At 39.1% G+C, this 18,857-nt stretch overlaps 1 protein-coding gene across 1 annotated transcript; it reads left to right on the top strand.

Moving 5' to 3' along the window:
• The first annotated feature begins 182 nt into the window (after nt 1-182).
• Nucleotides 183-17,358, top strand: LOC137127750 (monocarboxylate transporter 2-like). The gene is made up of 5 exons (XM_067505119.1): nt 183-313; nt 1,946-2,166; nt 8,565-8,708; nt 11,397-12,209; nt 15,596-17,358. Exons 2-5 carry the CDS (start codon nt 1,950-1,952, stop codon nt 15,826-15,828), a joined length of 1,407 nt encoding a protein of 468 aa, XP_067361220.1. The 5' UTR covers nt 183-313; nt 1,946-1,949; the 3' UTR covers nt 15,829-17,358.
• Nucleotides 17,359-18,857: the final 1,499 nt, after the last annotated feature.

The following is an 18,857-nucleotide window of genomic DNA, read 5'->3' as shown; positions in this document are numbered from 1 at the left end:
TTATAGGCAAGTGGTACATGGTTCTGAATTTGGGCTTTAAAAATAAATCTGGATTTGAATGGTTTACATCGTACAAACCCACCGTAATAAATGGATCATATGTATATGCAGGATCTAGTAACAGTGTGAGGCAGTGCTGGCAGTATGACTTGCTGAATAAGAAGTTGTAATTGTTGCCCTGAAACTACTCAACGAAGACAACTCGAGACCCCCCCCAGGCCATCGGGTTGGCACGTGACACGCGTCAAATAAAGCAGCAGGCTGAACCTTTGGTCACTTTGTGGAGCTAAACGGGCTGCGAAGTCAATGAAAGGTAAGGTCTAGTCAAACTACATCAGAATTATGAGTGTGTCTGTCCTTAATTCATGGACGTTTTAAACTGGAAGTTTTTGTTTCTGCGTTTTCTATCATCGTCCACGTGGGAACTTACCTGGTCCGACGCCGCGTGGAGGACTTACACGACAACACGGCCTTTGTTCATTCAAAACTTGCGTTATAGTGTCACAGTTGCAACGTGTATTTTCGTTTTAGTAAAAAAACGTTTCTACCAAGAAGTAGTACGCGTCTTTTGCTGGACTATTACAGTTTTACTTGGAGCAGAGTCATATATACTACAGATGTTTAAACAGCAGTATTAACACATAGCTTAGCAGCTACGCTTTACACCAGAAGCCTCATCAATCACGCGTAAGGTCGCGTGAATGCAGAATTCATTGTTGGCCATGACTCAAAAACGTTCAGCTCACGCTCATTGACAACCAGCAGTGTGCATAGGGGGTGGCTCTGGGGTCTCGACCCCCTTCCCTTTACCAAATTACTCAAAGGTGCCCCTCTTAACATCAGCAAACCACTTAGGTTTTAGTCACTTTGTCCTATTGCTTACATTTAAAAAAAAGGCAGGACTGAGGTTAAAAACAAGAATGTTCAGTGTCAGCTTTATCAACAAAACGAGAAATATTTTGGGCTCCAGTGGGATCCTATTATATAATACAAGATCAAGAAGCAAAATGACTTTTTCACTTACTCCGTGAAGAAGTGTAATAGAAATTGGATTTTTTTATTTATTTATAATCATTATAAATATTTGATCAGTTTCTCACAACTTAGTATGGTTTTCACATGTAGGCTACAGCTACAAAATGCTGTCTTTCTGTTGCAAATACTCAAAGTATAAGTAGTAAATACCAGGGGTTAATATATTTGGGATAATGAAACACAGTCTGTGTCTACCAGGGAGATAATGATAGGTATATGTATATTTATTAATAAATAAACAAACACCGAAGGGTAGTTCAAATCAGCTGACTGGTAGATACCCCTTTTTCGCATCTGTGGATCTCTATGTTTTTGTTATAAGATGCCTAAATGATGGTTACACAGCCTCCACATCTCATTGTTAAACTGTTGCTTAGTTACTTCCTGTTGTGGCAAAAACAAATTAAATGCACACAAACTTCACAGCATCAGAAGCAATAAAAACATTTTGTCATGTCAGATGTTCTGCACTTATATAGTGCTTTTATGCTGCTTCTCATTCACACACACACACACACGCAGGGGAGCTGCTATGCAGCTGGCCTACACTCACCAACAGCAGCTAAGGTGGGTTTCAGTATCTTGCTCATTGACATGTGGCCAGAGGAGCTGGTGATTGAACCAACAACTGTGGGATTGGTACAAAAATACTTTACCTCCTGCCCCACAGTCACCCAATTTCATATTTGATCAAATAATATATGCTCAGTCTTTTAGTATGAAATTTGGCTACTTGTTTGCTGAACTTTACAGTAGACTATGCTATGTTTAAATAAAACATCTCCTCTGCATTGCAAGTAGGACCATCATTAAGTATTTCATTACAAACTGTGTCATCTCATATTTCGTAATCACAAGATGTATTTTGTGGTTTTGATAATATTATTTCATGTTTTTTAAACCTGAACAGGAACATGCCCCATGCACCAGCAAATGAGTTGGGCTACAAACCCCTGGATGGTGGTTGGGGTTGGATGGTGGTGTTTGGGGCTCACATTTCCATTGGATTTGCCTACTCCACACCTAAAGCCCTCTCCATTTTCTTCAAAGAGATTCAAGAGGACTTAGGAGCCAGCTACAGTGAAATAGCGTGGATTTCCTCTATCATGCTGGCAGCCATGTATGCGGGCGGTGAGTTGATTCAATCAGGATTTGTTACATTGGTCAGCCCATTAGCAAAAGTAATCAGTATTATCAGGAGCCTTGAGTGGAATTGTATGTGAATACATTTGCACTGTCAGATCAGAGTCAGATATTTTTTTGTTTAATGGCGGCGTTTATCTTTGAAACTTGAATTGTTTTTGTTCCATGTGGATATGACCTAATAATATCCATGTCTAGGCACAGATCTTTTTAAGGCCTACTTAATTGTAATTAATTGTTGTGGACAGTATAGTGTCTTTGCCTGTGTCAAGCAGGACCATAATGCTCTGTGGGCCTCAGTTCAGTAATAGCCTCTTTTGTTTTTCAGTTTCTGCATAGTGATTTATATTGAGGACATAAATTATAATTAATTTAAGGGCTCAAAAATTGTAGTGGGTGGTGCAGTTCATCCCGCCAGTTGTGGCCTATCTGTGGGGAATTTTCACGTTCTCCCTGTGCCTCTGTGTTTTTTTCTTCAAATCCTGTTTCCCTTCTGCAGCCCCAAAACAGGTTAGGTAGATTAGTGACGATATTTCCTGTAGGTGGGAATGTGAGCATGAATGGTTTCACTTTGTGTGTCAGCTGGGAGCAGCTCCAGTATAAGGGGTTCTTTTGTGGTGAGCACATCTCAATGTTTTACGTAGCAATAGCTAAAAAATGCCCTGCATTGCCCACTTTTTTCTGAGTATTATATAATGCTCTCCAGTAAATGAAACTATATCTCTCATAGCATTTTAATGTTTTCTCCTTGACTTAGATTATTGCTTGCCTTCTACTGCCCTCAATTGTAAGTCACTTTGGATAAAAGCATCTGCCAAATGACATATTTTTAACATACATAAATAAGATGGGAATAAGATATAGGATAATATGAAGCAGATATACTACATCAGTAAACTACCTGGTTATCCTAACTAAAATCAAATAGAAAATCTCAGCAGAGCAGTTTGAATTCAGTTTCAAGGATGGTCACATGTTTTCAGGCTATCACAGGTTCTGTAGTCAACACCTCTAAATCAATACTCTTTACACAACTAGAGAATGCTTTTGTACTGGGCAGCAAATAATAGCCTGAAGGTTAATTGGTCTCAGTTTCTTTTTTCTTTTTTTAAATCTTGGTCTCTTTGTATTGTATTGTATTGTTTTCCCCTGGGCTCAGACACACCAAACTCACCTAAACACTGATAATGATTGAAATTGCCTTACATTTCTTGTTAAAAGTTACACTTGCTCACACTACAACGGTGAGCTGACTATAGACTTTCACATGTGTCTAAGACGAAGTGGTCAGTGGTATGTGATCAGTCACCATTATGGCCATGTACTGTTGCACACTGGGTTTGTAAGCAGCACCGCATGCGTGTAGAAAACCTACACTGGCTAAAAACAGCAGAATGTTGAGCATTATGGAAGGTGAAGTTGACCACATACAGTATATAATAGCTGGTGACAAGTCGTGGAGACAGTGGGGCAACTGGACACTGGTCAGACAACCAGATGCTTAGTTTGGTTGCTAAAGAATATAGGGGTTGACGGACTCACGCAGGGGAAGGACATAGTCAGAGTTTCTGCTGTTGTTGGCCAATAGCACACACTTGAGAACATAAATTAAGTGTTAAATGTTTAATGGTGGTAAATGACACAAGCTCTTACAGGTGGAAATACAAGTTATCATGAGTTATTGCTGCTGTTACAAATGCCAGCAAAATCATCCTATAAATCCTATATTAACATGCACAAAACGTTACAATATGAAATTCTGCTAATTAAAGAAATGTTCTGTGATCCCCATCAGAGTTCGTGCAGAAATTAGAGGGAAACAGTTTTAGGTTCCCATTTACTTGGTTTGGATTTGGAACCAACCAATACTGTGGCTGAAGTGTGGCTCTTAATGGAAGAGGAATCCTCCAGAAACAGGTCTTTGTGTGTTTTATCAGCGGTATCTCAGTATTTAGGAAGTCCCAATTTTATAGCAACCAGAAAAAAACTTTTACTATCTGGTATCGCTCTTCTCTACAGAGAGATCAAACTGTTGTGCAACTCATTTGGACTGGGCGGAAAATTGATAAATTGACTTCACATGAGTGACTGCACCCAGTTTTATACTGCCTAATAGGTGGACTGCTGTCAGTATGACTTCAATTTATATTACCAACACTGACACTGCTTCATCTGGCTTTAACCTGCAGGTGTATAGAGAATATGTTGTGTAACTAATTTTAATATTGCCAGCACAAGCGTCAGACACAGCACTGTTCCTCTGTCAGACAGCTTTTAATTTTTCTTAATGAAGGTTTGCCTGCTAGTACTCATAAGCCATTTAAGTATCTAAAAGCTTATTAAGAAGTAAGACTCTTTGTTTTCTAAAGATTTTAGCTACATAAGGGAAACAAACATATTGTGTGGAAGAAAATGCTTGTGTGTTTTCTAATGTGTTAATGATCTTGTGATCAAATCAGTCTTGTGACGCCTTTAGGCTGTATTTAGACAAACAACAAAAAAGCCTGTTCCTTCAATCCATCAGGTGCCTCGCTTGAAACAGCACAAAGGTGCCAATGCTTCAAGCAAAATAACCCTGCAAGGTTGTTAAAACTGCACCTGGTTCAAACTTTTGCTGAACTCAATGCAAACACATAAATTCCAGGCAACGTGCTGTCGTTGGCTTTCAGATACATGTAGGCGCAGATAATTGCTTTTTTCTATTGTCTATTTGAAATATTTAATACTCATCTTTGGCCGAAGGAAAACTTGGTTTTAAACCTTTGGCAAAACTAAATGGAATTATGATTTGTTCTTTAAAATACAACACAATGGTTGCATGGCTGAGCTTTCAAAATTTTCTAACCTTATTTTAGAATAATTAAGGTTTTCCTGTTGATTGAGTGAATGTCTGCAAAGATTGTCGAAAACCTGCACCAGTACATACATGTGGTATGGCACTGCTTTAGCAATAAGCAAAAGAATTAAGGAAATCTTCTAGTTTCTTTCAAGGTTACAGTACAACAGGGCATGTGACTCACCTGCAATCATCTCAGGGAGGCCTAACTGCTGAAATATTCCTCTGCACTGTGGCTCAGGCACAGGGCTTTATCATATTGCCCTTGGCAAGGCTTCAGCAATGTCACCCATTGGAGGAGAGAGACAGGGGGAATATATCAGAGGAAGGTTCAGTACTCTGGGGTCTGACATCAGGCCCCTATGGGAGAGACATGACAGCCTTTTCAGAAAACCTCTGACTCAAGGAGTCTGAATGATAAAGTTATAATGGAAGTGGAAAAGGTGGTCGTGTGGGAGATGCCCTATTGTGACAGAGCTACAGTGAGAAAGATGATCTATCTTTGACCCCTGCAGGGACCTGGTCAACTGTATAAACAGCAGGATGGATATTTTTGTTTCATGTACTGTTGTTACAGTGGTGAGGCAGATGCAAATGTTGAGGGCAGTTCTTTCAAAATGATAAAATGTCAAATGTCTTTATTGTGATTAGGCAGTTTGTGTGTATCTGTGTTCTTAGATGCATTAGCAAATTTGTGATGCACAGCTTATGGCATACACATGCATAGACATCTTCTAAAGGGATATTTCAAATTTCAGAAGGGGTAACAATGCATTGAAATTCATCAAGAGACACTGTTGTGGTATTATTCCAAACTTCTCTGTACTGGTTCGTGGATTTAAAGTATGTTGTTTGCGGAATAGGAACAGCAGCAGGGTACTGCACACTGGAGCATGATGACATATTGTAAATAGCTTACAGCAGCATGAGATACTAATGAAGTGTGGAAAATACACTGATGTTCTACAACAGTTCCAAGATATACAGAGGCCTGAGGGGGGGAAAACATCTAAACCAGATTTAAGATGTGATGTTCATTTCTGATGGTCAAAACTGTGTTTTATTATTGCCTAAAATATTAGCACGGCGCTTGTGGTCCTGCTTTTGATTGACAAGTTGCTGCCTGCTGGCTAAATTGAAAATCCAGGAACGGTCTCTGCAATTGTGATAATAGGAAAGCTGAGTATCCTGTGTCAATATTTTTGAGTACAAACAGAAATGTCTCCATGACATTACTCACTAAAGACAGTGAATTTAATTTAATTCTGATTTAAATGCCTAGCCACATGCTAAATTGGGTTTTGTATTTTACTTGAAGTAAGACAAAAACAAACATATATGCATTTGATAAGTTTGGGCTTAAGGTGTTAAAGCTGCAACAATCAATTTTTTCATATTAACAGCTAAAGGACTATATGTCAGTGTGAAAAGGGAGGAAAAGACACTTCCCTTTAATTATGTGCAGTATTTTAGTATTTGGTTTTGTGGCCTATGACATGACTGTATTGGTTCATGTTCACTGCTTTTTTCAAATTTCTTAATGCATAAAACAGCAGCAGCAGGCAGCATAAAGGCTTGGCAAAACCGCTGTATTATACCTTCCCTGGCTTGCACCAAACAGCAGACAGAGTTAGCAGCCACTGGGGACATAGTTGAACATTTTCCCACTTATGAGCTGAACATCTTTCTTATTAGCTAATGGAGACCAAACCACACTTTTGTATTACTATTTTATTATACTATTTATTTATTTTATTAACACACAAGAATGAAAATCAATTCCTTTTTAAGCGTATTTGAAGAGTGAATAATTGTTAAATAAAATTTTTATGTTAAACTTTACATTCAGCCATAACTGCCTGACAAATATTTTTTTCGCAAAAAGTCTAATTGACCATATATGTCCCTCCAAGGTGTTAAAGCTTGATTAAAAAGTTGAATAAAACTAGACAGAAACCACTTTGAATAGGTGACTCAGGTCAGCTGGCCTCATTGGCAGAGGAGCCAAGAAAAAAACCATACTAGGCTTTGCAAATTGTAATACAAGCTTCTCAAACAGTGGACGTTAGGTGACTGACACAGTCTTGTGCACTGATAAGTCAATGTTTGAGGTTTTTGGGTCCAAGCAAAAAACATGTCAGAGGCAGAGTTCATGAAAAGATGACAGACGCCTGCCTGACACCATCAGTGGAGCATGGGGATGGAAATGTAATGAGCATGGAGATTGAAATGTAATGTAATGCAATGGAAGAGTAGTTGATCTGCATCATACCAAGGTGACCTAAATAAGCATGGATACCAGTTCATTTTGAAGAGACATAGCTTTCCCATCTGCACAACAAATGACTGAGGATAACATTATTTTGCAGCAAGACAGTGACTCCAAGCATTTTCCTAGTTTTGTAAGAATTATCTGGTGAACAAAGTAGCTGCCTGAATACTCCCGGCGAAGTTTTTGCCAGCTCAATCACAAGATCTGAACACCATTGAGCTGATGTGGGAGAAACTGGGCCAGAGAGTACAGGAACCCTGGCCAACCAGTACAGCAGACTTTTAGGAAGTTCTGCATAAAGGTTATGAGGAAATCACACCAGAATATCTGCAAAAACTGATGAGCAGAATGCAACAAATTTGTTAGGCAGCTATTGTTGTTAAATATGCTTAAAATTTAAGTTTTGTATATTTTTATGTTTTTTGGGATCCAATTACAGCCATTTAATTGAGTAACACCAACAAAAAGTGTTAACAAACCACTTCTTCCCAGTGGACTTTTGTTTACACAGATTCAGCTAAATACAAAAGACATTTTCCTGTATTATTATTATTTTTCCCTCATACACTAAGACATTTTTTTTAGTCATCCTCTGACTGTTCATTGCACTGTTTGAAATGATCACAATCAACAAAGGGGCCCTTCCCACCATTTCATTAAAAAGTAGAAGCATGGTGAAGTTTCAATAATCACAATAGCTTATACAGCATACATGTATGTTAGTTTGATAGATGGCCATCATATTTGCTGTGATTTGATTAAAATGAATATATATTCAAACAACTGGTCTTTGTATCAAGGAGAAGAAAGGGGTTCTCATTAAGGCTCGCTGCAGAAGGATGTGGTGCAATGACACATTTTCAGGCAAGGTTATGAATGAAGTTAGGAGTGACAGCATATAAAAGGCTGTTTAATTGCTGATTGATCACTGAGTGTAGTATTTTATGTTATCAGGGTACAGTATAATGGGTCACCAAGTGGCTTTGCAGTGAACACAAAAGTGTGGAGAGGAATATTTCAGCAGTTAGGCCTCCCTGAGATGATTGCAGGTGAGTCACATGCCCTGTTGTACTGTAACCTTGAAAGAGACTAGAAGATTTTCTTAATTCTTTTGCTTATTGCTAAAGCAGTGCCATACCACATGTATGTTTTCCTGTTGTTTTCTTAACCCTTGACCGCTAGCAGCAGGTATGTTAATAGCTCTAAATGCGTGTAACTTATTTATTTTGAACTTATCTCCTTTTCTTTCTCAATATCTCCTTCTCTTTCTGCTTGCAGGACCTGTAAGCAGTGTGTTGGTCAATCGCTTTGGAAGCCGGCCAATAGTTATATCGGGTGGACTGATGTGTGGCCTGTCTATGGTAACTGCTTCTTTTGGGAGCTCCATCGTTTACCTCTACTTTTGCATTGGCATTATTGGAGGTACAGTACTTCAGTAATTTCAAAATAATGTCCTGTTTTTATGTCTGTTGATACTTCTTTCTGAAAAGTTAGCCAGGTTCATAGATTTTACTACTGAATCCATAGACAGTTAGTTGGGGTTCTTGGGTTTTTGATAAAATGAATGCGCCAAATAATTTCATCATACAGATCCCAGACTTGTTTACCTTGACATTCTCATCAGCCCTAGTTAGGACCTTTAGGGGTTCGGAGGTTGGCAGTCGGCCTCTTTTCAGGTCCTGTCAGATTCTCTGGATAGCCAAATGTGCTCCCCTTGACTGGGCTGCTGTGCTGTTTGTCAGGGGCTCAGGGCATCTGCCCTAGCTCCTGGAGTGCAGTTGGAACACCAAGGGAACCGGAACCAGGACAGTAATTAAGACTGAACCATCCCTGATCCCACAGTGCATGGTCTTTCGTTTGCCCTCTGTATTCTCCTGTAGGCTTCCATCATGGTCGTCACATGGGGGATCCATGCCATCCTGCGAGGCTCATTACCCTGCCAAGAACTGCTGTGAAGGATTAATAGGCTCAGCAAGTGGCTGGGCCATGTTTGGTGCCTGGGGGCATGTATGTGCCCTGCTCTGCTCCCCTGTGCCCTTGCAAACTGCCATGTAGGCATCGGGCAGTGGTACCTAGCAGACATTCAGACATATTTTCACTTGTGCACACATAAACACACCTTCCTGTATTGCATGGGTGCATGTGCAAATTGATAATTATTTATTCAAAAAACCTCACAGTCAGTGAATGGCTTTCCCACAGTTGGCATAGGTGATAAAGATCAGTCTTATTGTCATTTTAAAAGGCTAAAAAACAGGAAATGTGGATATATAGTGTATGAGACACAAATTTCAATATAAGAATGTTCTAAAAAGGTCCACATATTAGATATTGCGGAGCAACAAAGGTTGTTCTAGTGACAAATGTGACGGTTTAAGAAATAGGTGTTATATTCAGTTCCCAGGTGTCCAGTTTTTGGTTTCACCAAACAAGTGTTAGTTGAAATGTTTGCCGGTCACTTATGTCAATTTATGGACTACCTGGGAGTTGCCCAACTGGGCTGAACAGTAGGGGTGGGTAATACCACAATATTTGGTTTCAGTCCTTTAGGGAATGTGAAATTGACATCACTATGCTAATTCTTGTGGGATCCGGGCACCATCTTGTGATCTATACAGTCTCTTTACCTGTGCCTGCTACAGTGGTTAGATTGAGTTATCTCACATATTTTGTTTTGCTAAAAATGTTTAAATTATTCAAATTAGATGGAAATTGAAAGACATGAAGAGGAAGAAATGGGACCCTCCCTGGAGAATTAAAATCACAATAGTAATAGCAATAGTATTTGGAAAATAATGTAATATGATAAATAACTGAACAGCTTCCAGTGGCTCCGTGCAAAATAATTATGGCTGTTATGATAGTTATGATGTAAAAACAGATAAAGTTCTTTTTTAAAATTAAGATGACATGTTCGATCCGATTGAATTTCTGCCCCATGGTAGCAGCTCCAGTAGAGTCGGCACGAAAGGTGTCCAGCAAAGCCCAAGTCGGTGGTTGATTGATATTAACTGTGTAACCCTAACCCTAACACTGTTTCCAAAACGATTTTGTAAAAGATTAGCAAAAAAAAAAGAAGAAGCTAAGAGAGGAGAACTTGCTTTATCACCTTAAAAGAACAGAATCTCAGCAGTCCCTGAGGTGGGAAGTGCATTGTTATCCATTCTAGTGTTAACACTATTACTGATAGTGTACAGAGTGCTGAGGGACTTACACAACTTATTGATTGTTACTCATCAAGTAAATGTACTGGATAATGCTGGAGATCAGTAGAAAAATTCCTGAAATAATTTTGCAAATTTGTTTTTATTAGTTTGAAAAACATAAAACATCGAACACTGAAGACTTACTACTGTATTTCACTATTTCTGTGATAATTTATTGTTTGGTGTTCTTTAATGTGGTTCCACTCCTTCCTATCTTGATGTTTGATCTATGGATTGCCAAAGACAAATTTGAGTATTCTGAAATAGTATCTTGACCCCTACAAATCAGATAAGATGGCCAACACATAGAATGCTTGGAGTAACTTGTTAGACTTTCATAGTAGCCTTATTGTTATCAATTGTTTTTAAATAGAAGTAAAATATTTCATTCCTGTTTAAACCCTAATGATTCTGTAATATTGCTGTTACCACATTATGTAAAATTTCTGTTGCTGATATATTTTTTTAATCATTCTATGGTAATCCTCTCTGAATATTCACACAAAAAAAGCTCTCTTCACATAAGCTGTCTCATAGAACTAGAGGGGAAGATTAAATTGACATTAGAAAGAGATAATAAAGCTGCCTAACCAACTACCTGTAGCTTGTCACCTTAAATTGAATTTGGGTAAGAAGGCAGGAGAGGGAATGTGTTACCCAGGCTCTCTAATTTATTTCTACTTAAATGGAGAAATTATTCCTGAAATAATTCCAGCATTCTGTAATGAGATTTTAGCTGGCAAAAGTGAAATGAGATGGAACCTTAATGAGCACCATGCAGAACCAGTCTTTAATTTAATTTAGCAAGTACCCTTCGGAGTTTAGGTTTAGGAGGGTTTTCTTGCAGAGGATTTGTGGAACGTGACTTTTTAAAATTATGTTTTTCTTTTTTTTCTACCTACAGGATGTGGACTGTCTTTAAACCTGAATGCATCCCTCACCATCATCAGCAAGTATTTCGTGGCCAAGCGTCCTTTAGCCAATGGACTGGCCATGGCTGGAAGTCCAGTATTTCTGTGCGTCCTGGCCCCTCTCAACCAATATCTATTGGACAAGTTTGGCTGGAGAGGAAGCCTGTTTATCCTTGGGGGCCTGATGCTTAATTGTTGTGTTGCTGGGGCCCTGATGAGGCCTGTTGTTGTACCGTGTAAACCAGGCTCCTCTGCACTACAGAATAAAGTAGAGGAACAGTCAAATAAGTGCAACCCTAAGCTTAAAGGAAGCTGTATGAAAAATGCTACATTCTTGGATTTGTCCTTCTTCAAGGATAGAGGCTTCGTCATTTACCTCATAGGAAACATGATGTTTATCTTTGGAGCCTATGCACCCATCGTTTTCCTGTCAGCCTATGCTGTTGTACAAGGTGTAGAGGAGTACTCTGCAGCCTATCTGCTGTCTATTACAGGCTTTGTGGACATGTTTGTTCGACCTGGCACTGGCCTGGTAGCCAATACCAAATGGATCAGGTCCAGAATCCAGTACTTCTTCAGCTTTGCTATGATATTCAATGGTACATGCCACCTACTGTGCCCACTGATGAAGAGTTACACCTTCCTGGTGGTCTATGCCGTATTTTTTGGCATTGGTTTTGGCATGGTTTTCGCCCTCATATTTGAATGCTTGATGGATCTCATGGGAAATCAACGCTTCCCAAGTGCAGTTGGACTAGTCACCATCATTGAGTGCTTTCCCATGCTACTGGGACCACCTGCTGCAGGTAACTGCACACTGAACATAATCTGTCAAGTTACATAAATGACAACTAACTCAACTCAACAAAACAAGACTACACACCAAACACTACCAGGCACATTTACTCAGTGCACCTAGATTTTCTTAAGCTTCTACTTTTAGCAACAGTAGGGGCTACTGAATAATGTACATATACAAACCACATTATGCTGAATTACATAGCACTGAATTGAACAGAATTTTCACTGGTGTAGGGTTGGTTTGGGGTCCAAGAGTGGCCCACAAAAAAGTCCTGGTTATTTATTGCTGTACTCATTGCTCAGGCTTTCATGGATTGTCTGCTGTAAGATTTCCTATTAGATTAAAGGCAAATTAGTTGTTAGCTGTTCCTTTTGGCAGTGTACCCGTGGATGCAATGTGCAGAAAGTCACTGCATCACTTTAACACTCAAGAAAAGCTTCAGAAATGAAGTTTTTTCTAAGGGGATTTAAGAATGTTTGTTCACAATTGGTATTTTGAAGTAATAGGTATCAATATGTGGGATTATGTTGTATCTAAAATCATGTGTATCATGTATATGTGATCAGATTTGTGTGATTTAGAGAGGGAGTGGTATTTTTAACTTTACCGCTGAATATTTTAACTTTTCTTGGGCCATTAAATACTGTATGAGAAAAAGCCCTAATTCTCTGACAGGGCTTTAGATTAAGTGTTGGACAACTGTGTTCATGGTCTGAAGAACTGTAGTATTATTTACACTCTGCATTCTTGCCATTTTGGGGATTGCATGTTTTAAAATACCCACTATAAAAATAGCTGTCTCGTGATTCAGGACAAATCAGAAGTATTATATGTAATAAAAGTCTCTAAAGCTGACTGGAAATAGTAACATTTCTAAATGAATAAAAACAGAACTCCCGATCCCCAATCTGATATCCATATATCTGATCATTCCTGATTTGTAAAATACATTGGTTTAGGTATAGGCAATGGTTAGAGGTTGTCAAGTTCCTGTAGAAAACAGTTTATAAATATAAAACTACCAAAGATTTCACAATTTCAGCTCATCCAAGGTGCTGCTTTACTATAGCTTCTGTGGACTTTGCTGGGCAGTCCTCGCATTTTTTTGTCAATCATTAATGGAAACAAGAGTGTTAGAACTTAGTTGACTTATTTGTAGTTTCCCATTATGACAAATAGGTCTCGAGGACAGACAGAATACTGTCTATCCTTTGCAAGTTAAATGTTTCATTGCACACAAGATGAGCAATGAAATCATCCATCATCACTGGTTGATGCCATGACAAACAACACTTGTATCATACTGTTTGTCATACCATAGTCACATGTTGCCTACAGTGGAGTGTTGGAGTCACACAAAGAAAGTTTTCATCCAACATGTACAAAATGTACTTGTTTACTCTCTGATAAGTCACTGTAAACCACACCTTCTTGGATCAAAGATGTTAGAGCAAAAAAAAACCAAAATAGCTGTTAAAACTGCAAAAAGATTCTGACATTTTGTACTCAGTGAAGAATGCTGTCAGTCATGACACAGTGAAGCACCAAACATGCACCAGGGCATTGAAATGAGTGCTGTTATCAGTTTCAGCACAGTGACACACAGTAACGTTCTCACCATAAGTAAAGTAATTGATTGGAGTTCTGCCTGTGCATCAATAAATCTGTCACTTTTAAAGTTCACTTAGAGAGGCCTGCTTAGTGTCCTAGACCATTATAATATATTGGAGCTGCACATGATTTAATCATCATCTCAGCGACAAACTTTTTTTTTTTGCCTTCAACCTGAGTTTTAATGAGGTGAAAATTTATAGGCCCCCAAGTTTGTCTGGTGTGACCCTGTTCTGAGGCGCTTCTGCGCCTCCCTGCACATCTAACATTGTCCTCCAGAGGGCACAATCGTTATGTGTCCCCTAACCAGTCTGCTTGTTACCGCTCCCCCAAACCTGCAGGTCAATCCAATTAGGAGGAAGTGAGGTAAGCGGGTGTAATTAGCCTTTTGCTTTGGGTGTTTAATAATGCTCAGTTCAAACTCTCGTCATTAAAGTGCTGTACCTGGGCCATAATTAGGCTGTGAATACATTAAAAAAGAGGTGACTATGCCAGATGGACCTAATTACCACTCAACTAATCAAGGACCGTCTTAATGAGGGTGATGTTCATTGGTGTACACACAACAGATGAGTGCTATCAATCAGATACAGTCTGCATTGAAAAGGTTGAAATTGATCCAAATGCAAAGTGACTACTCCTGGTGTAGTACAGTGCATGCACCCACATGCCAACATCATCGTTATCTTAATTATGTGTTGTAAAGACAGTAATTAGCGTGCTTAAGAGGTCTTACCAAGGAAACTGCCCATAAATTCTATTCATTTTTATAAGATACTATAATGTGCTGTTCTAAAAAGGTGTCTCTAGTGTTGTTAAGTAACAGCAGTCGCAACAGATAGAGCCAAAGATTTCTTAAAAGTTTGGGGGGAATAACTGTCTGCCAGAAAAAAAACTATAAACAAACCTTGTATATACTGGCTGTGTTGAAAGTTTGTCCACAGACCACAGGGTCAGTGGTTCAATTCCCGGTCCCAGCTATATCTTCGACTGTGTCGGAGTGTCTCTGGGCAAGACACTGACCCCTAACAGCCCATTCCCGCGCCCAGCTGTGCAGCGCTGGTCCAAGCCGGGTAGAAATATGGGAGGGTTGCGTCAGGAAGGCCATTCGTCGTAAAAACTGTGCCAAATCAACATGCGGACAATGATCCGCTGTGGCAACCCTGAACTCACGTGATAAGCCGAAAGGACAAAAAAAAAAAACACTTTCTCTGGAATTATTTAGATAATAAAGGAACCTTCCATTTTACCAGTAAAGTGGTATAAAGAAGGAATTATAATACACTGAATTGGACAGATAGATCATCACACATGCTCAGAGTGAGAGAGATGGTGACACTCAGCCATCAATCTAAGTCTGAAGGTGGAGGGTGGGGGAGTGGGGGAAGCTGCAGTTAAAACTCTAAAAACCTGGAGGCTTAAATCTGATCTAAAACAGATTTGTCACTTTTCTGCAGACTTGGGTTTGATATTTATGGCTCAGAGAATGGGTCTCTCTTCTGATTCGTTTTGGTAGCAGCCTCCTTATTGCCTACCAAGAGGTCTAGGGAAAGCCAGGAAGGCTGTAATGGCTTTTCTCAAATTGTCCAATGCTCACTCTGACTCCCTCCCACACACTCATCACCTTCAAACTTGTAAGGTGGTTGATTTCACACATTATACAGTGATTTGTTGTGTTTTGTGTGTCATGGTGTACATTCCCAGGTGTGTTTCTGTGGTGTACATACCCTTTCTTGCTTGAAATATCATTTTTGCACTCTTCTGCTTTTCCCCACCCAGGGCTATTGGTTGACATCTTTGGTGATTATAAGTACCTTTTCTTCATGTGTGGCTCAGTGATCGTGACTGGCGGCCTCTTCCTCTTCATTATGAACATCTACAACTATTACATGCTGGAAAAAGAGAATAGAGCAATGGACAGAGAGCAGAACCAAAACAACATAGAGAACCAGGACCAGGTGATTGTCTTAGAGCAAGAGACAAAACAGACTCCAGAGGCATCAAAGGAATAAGCTGAGGCTGAAGCTATAGAGAAGAAAGGAGTCCAGCAAAATCCAGGACCAGAGAAGTAGAAACACCTAACTAAATACAATTTCCGGTAGGAAGGGGTGTTTGTGGATAATTGTGCATTCTACATAGTCACACACTCATTTGTTCAGTCACTGATGAATTAATTCAAGCACTCAGCAATCATTTTGATATTGAAATAACTTTGTAGGTCATTTTAAAAGAAAAGCCCACAATAGCCAGGCTAGCAGCACTGTGACTTCATAGTTTTGTACTATTGTGTGAAATACAATAGCTGATGTCACTCTGAACAATCATTTGAACCTTATGGTGGTGGTGAAAAACTCAGGGGATCAGCATAATTACTCATTAATCCTATGATAATTTAATGTTGGAAGAACTTGAACAAACTAAAAATTGTTGATTTATTAAAGTGCAGACCAAAGTTGTAGAGTGACTACCAAACAACAAACATTACCATCTCTAGAGCCAGGGGGGTTAAAAGTGCAAATATTTGCTGATATCAGCTTCTCAAATATGATTCTTTTCTTTATTTTTTTAGTTTTAATCATAATTGTGAATATATAATCAACACAGAATTATTGTATTTATTAGAATTAGTTAGCGACAGGCCCAACTCGCCTGTCCTTCTAGAGATTGATAGAAGGTATAATTCTTATAATACTGCTCACCTCTACTCGTTAGTGCTGCTGAACTGTGTACATCGCCTCAATATGTAAGTGAGTTTTAATGTCTGAATGCAAATGTTCGCAGTTGGTTGCATCAGCATTTTCCCTCTGTTGTGATGTTTTCTTTCATTTTCTTTGCTATTCAAATCAAAAAACTTTAATCAGTGTATAAACATATACATTATGATGTTGATAATGTGCATAACTTTAGGGGATTATGATGAGATATTTTGCACTTGCATTACACAATTGGTTAATGGGTTTTGCATATGAAATGCTGTGGCTGCCAGTGAAGGCGTTACAGGTATAACATGATGCTTTACCACTAATTTATTATCATTTTTCTGGCTAATTACGAAAGTCTGAAATAAACATACAGTGGCAAAACTTATTATTACTAAGTGTGAGGTTCTCTAATCTACATCAAATAATACTGTCCTTTTCCATTTTTTGAGTATTTATTTGTTTGAACTTTTTTGCTGAAACGTATAAACCTTTTGTTCTGCAGTAGTGCAATAACTGTTGACATAAAAACTTGCCATTTTTTTCTTTGGGCAATAATGGAATTTTATGCACTGTTAATTGGTCTGATGCTGTATTTGTGAGTGACGGTTTGTGCTGATGTGTGAATGAGTGATTAAAAAAGAAAGAATGAATGTTACCAAAAAAACAACAACATCTAGCTGTTACAATGTTTATATTAGGCAGCTTTTTGAATTCTGTTCTCAAGACAATTTACTGAAAACTTGAAATGTTGTTTTTCAACCTCTGACATACACATGTGGTATTGAATGTACCATTAATAGTACAAAGAAAACGAAATTGTTAACCTTAATAAAAACACATGTATTTCATTGTCTGTTTTCATTGTGATTTTTTTAAAAATTTCAATCACATTTGTTTTGCACCAGCAAAGTCACACCTGTTTAATGCAGTCGATGATTACTCTCCAGTTCAGTCACATTGTATTGTTGCCTTTTCTTGTAGTGTGCAGGGGGGAAAAAAGCAATGCATTCCACTTATAGACATCAAAGTACGTGACCCTCATTGACCAGAAGATTTTGGTCAAATCCAAATCTGCCTCACTACTTCCTCAGAGTTGGTGGCTGTGTCCAATATTTTATGACAATTAGAAGACTGGGGAACAAGTTTGGAAATGTCAGCAGCTTAAGGGCGTGAGCACCTAATGAAGCAAAGCCCGGATGTTCCAGGCTAGTGCTCCGAGCTGCATGCTGCCTCGTGCACATCAGCAAATCAGTGGGCCAATAAATTAGAAATGCACGGCAAACACACACATATACACACATTTATTTAAAATCTCCCGTCCCTTTACTGAGGATTATGCAAGGTCATTGGACATGACAAGGTTGAAAGGTACCCCAGAGACGAGGGAGTGGGCGCTGTGGCTGGGAATGTGTTTATCATTATTATATTTTCTCTCACCTCCTGTTCCCCTCTGGCCTGCTGACCCAGCCCACTCTGACACAATGTGTGCTCCTGCAGAACATTGTGACTGTTGCCCTCCATGCTCAATGGTTAAAAATGATAAGGCAATGACAGTAAATAAATTAAATAAATTAGGAATTATGAATAACACACCTTCAATAGAAATTTGGTTATGTGGAATTGTCATTATAACTGTAAAAGAACATGGTTAGAGACGTAAAATATATAATTTTCTCATTAAGGTGAATGTGAACCCCCTCAGAGAACTTTCCTTGTGGCATTCAGATCTCAGGTTGGTTGATTGTGCTCTGCTGACAATGCAGCAACATTTATATGAAAAAAAGCTTGAAACACTCTGACTTTAAATTAAAATGTCTATAAACAGGAAGTGCTTGTTTCTTCCTCATCTCTCAGGATAACCCTGTACAAAGTCTTAATTGACAGCTCTCAGTTAACTGTCAGATCTCGTTAGACAAATCGTCAACCCAGGAGTGTGTGATTGTAATTGGCCATCACTCTTTAGAAAACGTCCTGCCTGTATGCACCAGAGTGAGTTTCTGTGCTCATCAGCATCTAGCTGTACAAAGGGTGGGGACGAGAAACCGGTGCCTGGATGTTGATTATCAGCCCCTCTCCTGACCTTTGGATCCGTGCGAATCAGATCTCGGTTGTTTACAATAGGGGGCTGACCTGATGAATCTGGAGTGGTCTTACTCAAGCGAAGAGTCTGATACAAGCAGGAAGGAAAGAATGTGTTCCCAGAGGGCTCAAAGAGCACTGGCATCTATCAACAGAAGAAATTGAATGGGATGTTTCAGAGCAGCAGAGATTAGATAGGCCCAGGGTGTTGAGCAAGCACAGGCTACCAATGTAATGCTTCCCTCGCCGGAGTGAGCTCA

This window comes from Channa argus, chromosome 5, assembly GCF_033026475.1.
Source record: "Channa argus isolate prfri chromosome 5, Channa argus male v1.0, whole genome shotgun sequence".
NCBI classification, from domain to species: domain Eukaryota; kingdom Metazoa; phylum Chordata; class Actinopteri; order Anabantiformes; family Channidae; genus Channa; species Channa argus.
This window is presented reverse-complemented; position numbering and strand designations above follow the sequence as displayed.